Raw genomic sequence first — 8,643 nt, forward strand, 5'->3', positions numbered from 1 at the left:
CAGATCCCTGCGGGCTGTCACTCATTCTACAGAGGGTCAGCCTCCCCTCCCTCTCTCCCCGCCTCCCCTCCCTCTCTCCCCGCCTCCCCTCCCTCCCCCCGGGCCGCTAGAGCCTGTCTTGATCTCTTCTGTGTCCCCAGTACTTCCTCGGTATAAAGGGGGAAACTAGAGCAAAGATTTAATGAATAGGTGAGATACCCAGCCAGCCCATCCACAAAAGCACGGAAATCTAAGGTATCTGTCACGATGGGGATTAGGTTCCCAGGGGGTGGATGCCAAGTAATCTCACTCCCAGGTGCAAGATTTTGGCAAGGGGGGGAGAGAGGAAGACGGGATTGCAATTTGAATCTCATCCGGACGCGCTCTGAGGAGTTGACTCAGGCTCGGCCTTGTCTTAACTCCAGGTGTCCCCACGTGTGTGTGTGTGTGTGTGTGTGTGTGTGTTTGGGCGTGCCTCAGTTTCCCAGCGCGGAGGCGTTGCTCCAGCCAGCCTTCCCCCCCCCCACCCCACCTCTCTGCTCCTCCCCCTTTTCCTTCTTCCTCTTCAGGGCAGCGTCTCGACTTCTCTCCCGGAACTCGACTGGGGCGGCTGGGGGGCCACGTCAGCGGGGTGCCGGGAGGGGCGGGGGTCACCATGCGCCGGGACGCCGTCCTGGCGGGCGCCCTGGTGGTCTACGCCGGGTACCTGGTGCTGGGCGCGCTGCTGGTGGCTCGGCTGGAGCGGCCGCACGAAGCCCGGCTCCGGGCCGAGCTGGGGGCCCTGCGGGAGCAGCTGCTGGGACGCAGTCCCTGCCTGACGGCGCCCGCCCTGGATGCCTTCGTGGAGCGGGTGCTGGCGGCCGGACGACTGGGGCGCGTCGTGCTCACCAACGCCTCGCACCCCCAAAACACCTCGGACCCCGCCTGGGACTTCGCCTCCGCGCTCTTCTTCGCCAGCACGCTGGTCACCACCGTGGGTATGTGATTTTATTTTAGGGACCCAGGAACCCTCATCTCGGTATTCCCCCCACCCGGGATTGGGATCCCCTTAATCCACCCACCCCCCAAAAAATTAGGACCTGATCTCCCCTCCATCCCGCCCTCCACACACACACCCAAGCCCTCTCCAGCCCTCCAGGGCCCTTCTCCTGGTTTCAGCCTCTGAAGCCCCACTCTTCCACCACGACCGGCCTCCTCAAGGTCCTGTCCAGGTGCCTTCAGTTCCCTCTGGGTGCCTTCAGTTCCCTCTGGGTCTAGGGCTGGCCTCAAAGTCCAGCAGGAACTCAGGACTCGCCAGATCCCAGCTGGTGGCTCTCGCCTGTCATCCTAGCTACTCAGGTGGCTGAGAGCTGAGGATCAGCATTCAAAGCCAGCCTAGGCAGAAAAATGTCTGTGAGATTCTGATCTCCAATTACCCAGTCAAAAGCTGGGAGAGGAGCTATGGCTTCACTCCAATCTCCTCCTCACCACAGCGCCCCAGCAGGGCCGCCACCCCTCCTCCTCTAAGGATGCCACCCAACACCCAAGGCCTTTCTTCCAGTAAAGAACGCTGGGTACCATCTAGGCCTCATGAGACCATTTCTCTGCATGTTTGGCACCTTCCTGAAAAGGCCCCAGACTCAGATCACCCCTATCCTATTCTCCTTTCCTGTAAACGGACACCAGCATGGGACCCCACCCCTTCTCCACATTCCTCCCAACTAGAATGCTGTCTCCCCTGGACCTACGGTTCCCAATCTAGTAGCCCAAATGACTGTATGTAAGCGACCATCTTGGAGAGGCCCCCTTACCCTCCAAAAGGATCAATGACTGTGCTGAGCCCTCAGCCAGGGCCCCCTACCCTCTGTCCTCAAATGGCCTTCAAACAGAGGAAGACCCTCCGTTAAAGGCATCCCTTTTGTGTGTGTGTGTGTGTAGTAAGGGTCTTGCTGTGTAGCAGAGGAGAGTGGCCTAGAACTCATTGTGTAGTTTACTCTGTCCTCAAACTCCCAATCCTCCTGTCTGCACTATCCAAATGCTGGGATTACAGATGTGTGCCACCATCCCCTTCCTAGACCTTGCACTATGAGAGTCTCTCTCTCTCTCTCTCTTTGGTTGGTCATGGGGCTTGAACTCTGGGCCTGGGCACTGTCCCTCAGCTCTTCAGCTCAAGGCAAGCACTCTACCATTTGAGCCACAGTGCCACTCCTGGTTTTCTGGTGGTTCATTGGAGATAAGAGTCTCATAGCCTTTCCTGCCTGGGCTGGCTTTGAACTGTGACCCTCAGATCTCAGCCTTCTGAGTAGCTAGGGTTAAGGCATGAGCCACCAGCATTGGGTAAGAGTCTCTTTAAACTCATGAATGATACTTCCTCCCCACTTGGGACCCTGAGACCTCTCAGTAAGATCCCTAGAACCACCTGAACTATTGGTGACTCTAATATCTTCTATGTAGGTCAGAGCTTGGCTCTGCACTGGCTATCCCTGACCTCAGGTGCCCTGCTCAGCCCAGATTTCCCATGCAAGGACAATTCCTAGGGACCCAACACCCTTTCAACCTCCTTTAGACCCACAGTCAGCACCTCCTTCCTCACCCAACACTGCCCAGTGTGTTTGGGAACTGAAATTCTCTCCCCTGAGGGCATGCTAGCCATTCTGCACCCAGATCTGCCCTCTGCACCCACTGGAGACACTTCCCTGTCCATTCTTTCTATTTTTGGGGGGTGGGGAAGTGAGTAGTCCTAGGGCTTGAATTCAGGGCTTCAGTGCTGTCCCTGAGCTTTCTTCCTCAAAGCTAGTGCTCTACTATTTGAGCCACAGCTCCAGTTCTTGCTTTTTACTGGTTAATTGGAGATAAAAATCTCACAGATTTTCCTGCCTTTTTTTTTTGGGGGGGTCCAGTCGTGGGGCCTGAACTGTGGGCCTGGGCGCTGTCCCTCAGCTCTTCAGCTCAAGGCTAGTGCTCTACCACTTGAGCCACAGCGCCACTTCCGGCTTTTTTCTTTTTGCTTAGCTTTTTTCTTTTTGCTTATGTGGTGCTGAGGAATTGAACCCAGGGCCTCGAGCATGCAAGGCAAGTGCTCTACCACTAAGCCACCTTCCCAGCCCCCTTTTTTTTTTTTGTCAGTCATAGGCTTGAACTCTGGACCTGGGCGCTGTCCCTCAGCTCTTCAACTCAAGGCTAGCACTCTACCACTTGAACCACAGCACCACTTCCAGTTTTCTGAGTGGTTTATTGGAGATAAGAGTTTCATGGACTTTTCCTGCCCGGGCTGGCTATGAACCATGATCCCCGGATCTTAGTCCCCTGAGTAGCTAGGATTACAGGCGTGAGCTACTGGCGCCCTCTATCCTGTCCAATGTTGACTTCAAATCTTGATTCTCAGATCTCAGCCTCCTGAGTAGCTAGGATTGCAGGAGTAGAGTCCCCAGCAACAGGCTTCACTCTTCACTCGACATGCAGCAAGGAGTGGGCCCCTTTCCATCATTCTCTAAGCTTGACTACCCCATTGCCTCCTGTTGGGCGTCTTGGTATCAAAAGATCCTCTACTTGAGGACCCCACTTCCGATCCCATTTGCAATCCAGGAAAACATCTGTTGGTGCCTTCTCCTTCCTTCCTTCCTTCCTTCCTTCCTTCCTTCCTTCCTTCCTTCCTTTCTTCCTTCCTTCCTTCCTTCCTTTTTTTTTTTGTTGGTCATGGGGCTTGAGCTCTAGGCCTGGGCGCTGTCCCTCAGTATTTCAGCTCAAGGCTCGCTCTCTACCACTTGAGCCACAGTGCCACTTCTGGTTTTCTGGTGGTTTATTGGAGATAAGAGTTTCACTGTCTTTGCTGCCTGGCTGCTTTGAACCACGATGATCCTCAGATCTCAGCCTCCTGAGTAGCTAGGATTACAGGTGAGAGCCACCAGTGCCTGGCTCTCCCTCTTTTCTTCAGACCTAGAACTACTCCAGTGTCTGTTTCAAATCAGAACATTGTTCCTTGACTTTAACATGGTGATGTAGTTCTCATGCCTGTAATCCCAGCTACTGTAGAGGCAGACATGGGGAGGATTGTGGTTAAAAGCCAGCCTGACAAAAAAATGTTAGCAAGTCTCAGGAAGCTGAGATCTGAGGATCCCTAGGCAGAAAAAGTCTAAGAGGCTCTTATCTCCAGTTAATCAACAAAAAGTCAGGAATGGAGCTGTGGCTCAAGTGGTTAGAGCACCAGCCTTGAAAGCCATGCAAGAAACATAAGATCCTGAGTTCAAGTCCGAGCCCCAGCACATACACATATGAAAAAAGTTACCAGAACTACCTTAACCAACAAGCTGGGTGTGGTGGTGTCCTGTCCTGGCCTGTCCTTCCAGCTGCCTGTGAGTCAAAGGTAAGTATGACCATTGTGGTCGGAGGTCTGTCCAGACAAAGAGCCCCTACCTGAAAAATAACTAAAGTTTAAAAAAAATTGGAAGCCAGGAGTTGGTGGTTCACACCTGTAATCCTAGCCACTCAGGAGGCTGAGATCTGAGGATCACGGTTCAAAGTCAGCCTGGGTAGAAAAGTCTCCCCGTGAGACTTTGGATGTTTGTTTTTGTCCACCTGGGCGCTGTCTCTCAGCTCTTCAGTTCAAGGCTAGCGCTCTACCACTTGAGCCACAGCGCCACTTCTGGCCTTTTTTTTTCTGCTTATGTGGTGCTGAGGAATCCAACCCAGGGCCTCAAGCATGCAAGGCAAGCATTCTACCACTGAGCCACCTTCCCAGCCCTCCCCGTGAAACTCTTATCTCCAATTAACCATTCAAAAACCGGAAGCGGCACTATGACCGGAAGTGATAGAGTGCTAGCCTTGAGCATAAGAGCTCACAGACAGTGCCTGGGCCCTGAAGTGAAGCCATACTACCAAAAAGAAAAAAAAAAAAAGTGTGTGGGGGGGAGTGTAGCTCAAGTGGGACAGTGCTTGCGTGCTTGCTAGTAGGTATGAGGCCTAAGTTGAAACCTCAATACCACAATAAATAAAGAATAAAAACCCTAAAAGACCACACCCTGGGAAGTCCCAACCTTCTTATAGCAAGCCTGGGAAATCCCTCCCTGGCCAGATCAGGTGCTCTTTTACTGCCTCCCCTCCCCCGCCCCAGCTCTCCTGTTCTGTTTGTTATGACCTGGAACTAGGAAGGAGGTTGGGGTTGGTTCACACTGCTCCCTGATCCTCCATCTTTACTCCTTATCATTATATATAATTTTATTTTATTTATTTATTTTTTTTGTCGGTTGTGGGGCCTGAACTCTGGGCCTGGGGCTGTCTGTCTCTCAGCTCTTCAGCTCAAGGCTAGTGCTCTACCACTTGAGCCACAGCGCCACTTCTGGCTTTTTCTGCTTATGTGGTGCTGAAAAATCCAACCCAGGGCCTCATGCATGCAAGGCAAGCATTCCACTGAGCCACCTTCCCAGCCCTCATTATAATTTTTTTGTCCATCTACCACTTGAGCCAGAGCTCCACTTCTGGTTTTCTGGTAGTTAATTGGAGATATGAGTCTCATGGATGCCACGCACCGGTGGCTCATGCCTGTAATCCTAGCTACTCAGGAGACTAGATCTGAGGATCTTGGTTCAAAGCCAGCCCAGGCAAGGAAAATCCATGAGAATCTTATCCCCAATTAACCACTGGAAAACTGGAAGTGGCGCTGTGGCTCAAGTAGTAGAGCGCTCACCTTGAGCTGAAGAGCTGAGGGACAGTGCCCAGGCCCAGTGTTCAAGCCCCAGGACTGACAAAATAAATAAATAAGAGTCTCATGGATTTTCCTGCCTGGGATGGCTTTGAACTATGACCTTCAGATCTCAGTCTCCTAAGTAGCTAGGATGACAAGTGTGAACCACTGATGCCCAGTTTGCCTTTGGCTTTTTTCTGGTTAATTGGAAATAAAAGTCTCTGTGTGGAAGGGAGAGACAATGGGAAGGCTGGGGTGAGATCAGGGAGGGATCTGGCTTCCTTGGAGGTCCCAGTGGATCAGAGGACTCACCCTCACCCACAGGCTACGGCTACACGACTCCGCTGACTGACGCGGGCAAGGCCTTCTCCATCGTCTTCGCCCTCCTGGGAGTGCCCACCACCATGCTCCTGCTGACCGCCTCGGCCCAGCGCCTGGCACAACTGCTTACTCATCGCCCCTTGTCTTGGCTGAGCCTGAGATGGGGTTGGGATCTTCGGCAGGCAGCTCGCTGGCACTTGGTAGCCCTGCTAGGGATCATCATGGCTGTGTGCTTCCTGGTGCCAGCTGCCATTTTTGCCCACCTTGAGGAGGCATGGAGCTTTCTGGATGCTTTCTATTTCTGCTTCATTTCTCTGTCCACCATCGGCCTGGGGGATTACGTACCAGGGGAGGCCCCTGGTCAGCCATATCGGGCCCTCTACAAAGTGCTAGTCACAGGTGAGCTGGTGGGCCCCTGAGGGAAAGGGGTCTGAGAAGGAAGAGGGCTCCGTTCTGGGGAGCTGAGCTCCACGTGGATTTCTCACCCCTTGCCGTGTCTGCAGCATACCTCTTCCTGGGCCTCATGGCTATGGTGCTGGTGTTGCAGACTTTCCGCCATGTGTCTGACCTCCATGGCCTCACCCAGCTCATCTTGCTGCCCCATCCGTGCCCTGCCAGGCTTGGGGAAGAAGAAGAGGATCACACAGACATTCTGCAGCACCAGCCTGAGCTACACCAGCACCTGTCCACCGATGTTCATGCTGACTACGAGTCCATCCCCAGGTAGCTGGGCAGGTGTTGTTTCCTCACCCAGCAGGATAGACTTGGCCAGGGCGATGGGGCCCATGTGGTGGTGGCTAGAGCTGACCAAGCACTGGTGTGAGCCAGGCATTGCGGTTGATCGTCTCTTTCTCTTTTTACATGCTGGGTTCCTCTGAGCACTAAGATTCCTTTTTTTTTTCTTTTGTGCCCATCCTGGGACTTGAACTCAGGGCCTGGGTGCTGTCCCTGAGCTTTTGTGCTCAAGGCTAGTGCTCTACCACTTGAGCCACAGCTCTACTTCTGTCTTTTCTTAATTGGAGATAAGAGTCTCACAGGCTTTCCTGCCCAGGCTGGCTTCAAACTGTGATTCTCAGATCTCAGCTTCCTGTGTAACTAGGTTTACAGGCAAGAGCCACCAGCACCCAGCTTAATTTCCTTGATCTTTCCTTTCCTCCTACCCCGCTCAAGTGTTCTCCTTGCCTCTGTCTTCCTCTCTTGCTGTCCCCTTTTGACTTACTCTCTTACTTAATCTGTCCCTCTCTCAACAGTAGTTGGTTCTGTCAGACTGTCAGCTAGATCTCCAGGTACTAGGCCAATGGTTTTATAGTGGACAAGTGACTGCTCCTCTGTAAGCCTAGATGTCCTCAGCTGTCATATACAAAGAATGTACTCATTCATCCAAAGAGCTTTCCTTTGTGCGGGCCTTGTGCTAGGGATACAGTGCTGAGGGACGGGACCATGGGCTTGGCTGGCCCTGGGTTCATAGACCAGATACCTGCAGATCTAGTCACAAACAGAATTAATCTTCCAATGGGCATGATGTCTCTGGGTGAGGCAGAAAGAAAAAAAAGTGCAAGCAGACTGGTCGGGGATAATGTGGGGGAGGTATAGGGCATAGGAAGCAAGGAAGGTCATGGAGGGCTTCCTGGAGGAAGAGACAATTGAGCTAGGACCTGAGGAGTGGTTAAGAGAAGACGGTGTCCCTGTGTGTTATTACTCACAGGGCCCAGGCAGAGAACCCTGAGGTGGGCATAGCCAGGTGATAGCATCTTCTGAGGCCAACACAAGACCCCAGTCCAAGCCCAATAGCAAGGGAGGTGCTCCATTGTAACAGCTGACTTTCTTTACTGGACACTAGTTAATTGTCTGTGTGCCCCTAGACTCTGAAGCCATCCAGCTTGGGCTCACCTATTGGATGCACTGTGTTCTGTTTGTACCCCAGGGCCACTATTCTACCTCTGTTTCTGTGACATGGTGACCATCGTGGCTGGGGATGGGGCTCAGGGTAGCCTAGCATACACAAGGCCTTGGGTTCTATCCTCAACCATTAAAAAGAAAATGACAATCAGCCAGGTACTGGTGACGCATGCCTATAATCCTAGCTACTTGGGAGGCTGAGCTCTGAAGGCAGCTCAGGCAGGAAGTCCATGAGACTTACCTCCCACTAATCAGCAAAAACCCGGAAGTAAAGCCGGGCACCAGTGGCTCATACCTGTAACCTTAGCTACTCAGGAGACTGAGATCTGAGGATTGTGGTTCAAAGCCAGCCCTAGGAGGAAAGTCTGTGAGACCCTTATCTCCAATTAACCACCAGAAAACAGGAAGTGGTGCTGGGGCTCAAGCAGTAGAGCGCTCACCTTGAGCTGAAGAGCGCAGGAACAGCGCCGAGGCCCAGAGTTCAAGCCCCACGACTGACAAAAAAATAAGCTGGAAGTAGAGGTATGGTTCAATGGTAGAGCAGTAGCCTTGAGTGAAAAAGCCAAGTAAGAGTTCAAGGTTCTGAGAGCTGGGAATGTGGCTTAGTGGTAGAGTGCTTGCCTCACATGCATGAAGACCTGGATTCAATTCCTCAATACCACATAAACAGAAAAGGCCAGAAATGGCTGAAGTGGTAGAGTGCTAGCCTTGAGCAAAAGCAGCTCAGGGACAGTGCCCAGGCCCTGAGTTCAAGCCCTACGATTGGCAAACAAACAAATAAAAAC

The 8,643-nt window shown here is 52.7% G+C and overlaps 1 protein-coding gene across 1 annotated transcript; it reads left to right on the plus strand.

Moving 5' to 3' along the window:
* The first annotated feature begins 628 nt into the window (after positions 1-628).
* Positions 629-6,904, plus strand: Kcnk6 (potassium channel, two pore domain subfamily K, member 6). The gene is made up of 3 exons (XM_013026333.1): positions 629-956; positions 5,963-6,358; positions 6,463-6,904. Exons 1-3 carry the CDS (start codon positions 635-637, stop codon positions 6,684-6,686), a joined length of 942 nt encoding a protein of 313 aa, XP_012881787.1. The 5' UTR covers positions 629-634; the 3' UTR covers positions 6,687-6,904.
* Positions 6,905-8,643: the final 1,739 nt, after the last annotated feature.

Source organism: Dipodomys ordii, unplaced genomic scaffold (assembly GCF_000151885.1).
Source record: "Dipodomys ordii isolate 6190 unplaced genomic scaffold, Dord_2.0 Scaffold92, whole genome shotgun sequence".
NCBI classification, from domain to species: Eukaryota; Metazoa; Chordata; class Mammalia; order Rodentia; family Heteromyidae; genus Dipodomys; species Dipodomys ordii.

Excerpts from the sequence above, each read along its gene's own strand:
- Kcnk6 (XM_013026333.1), top strand. The coding sequence starts at position 635 with ATGCGCCGGGACGCCGTCCTGGCGGGCGCCCTGGTGGTCTACGCCGGG. Across the intron at positions 957-5,962 it reads CACGCTGGTCACCACCGTGG|GCTACGGCTACACGACTCCG; the intron begins GTATGTGATTTT and ends CCTCACCCACAG. Across the intron at positions 6,359-6,462 it reads CTACAAAGTGCTAGTCACAG|CATACCTCTTCCTGGGCCTC; the intron begins GTGAGCTGGTGG and ends CCGTGTCTGCAG.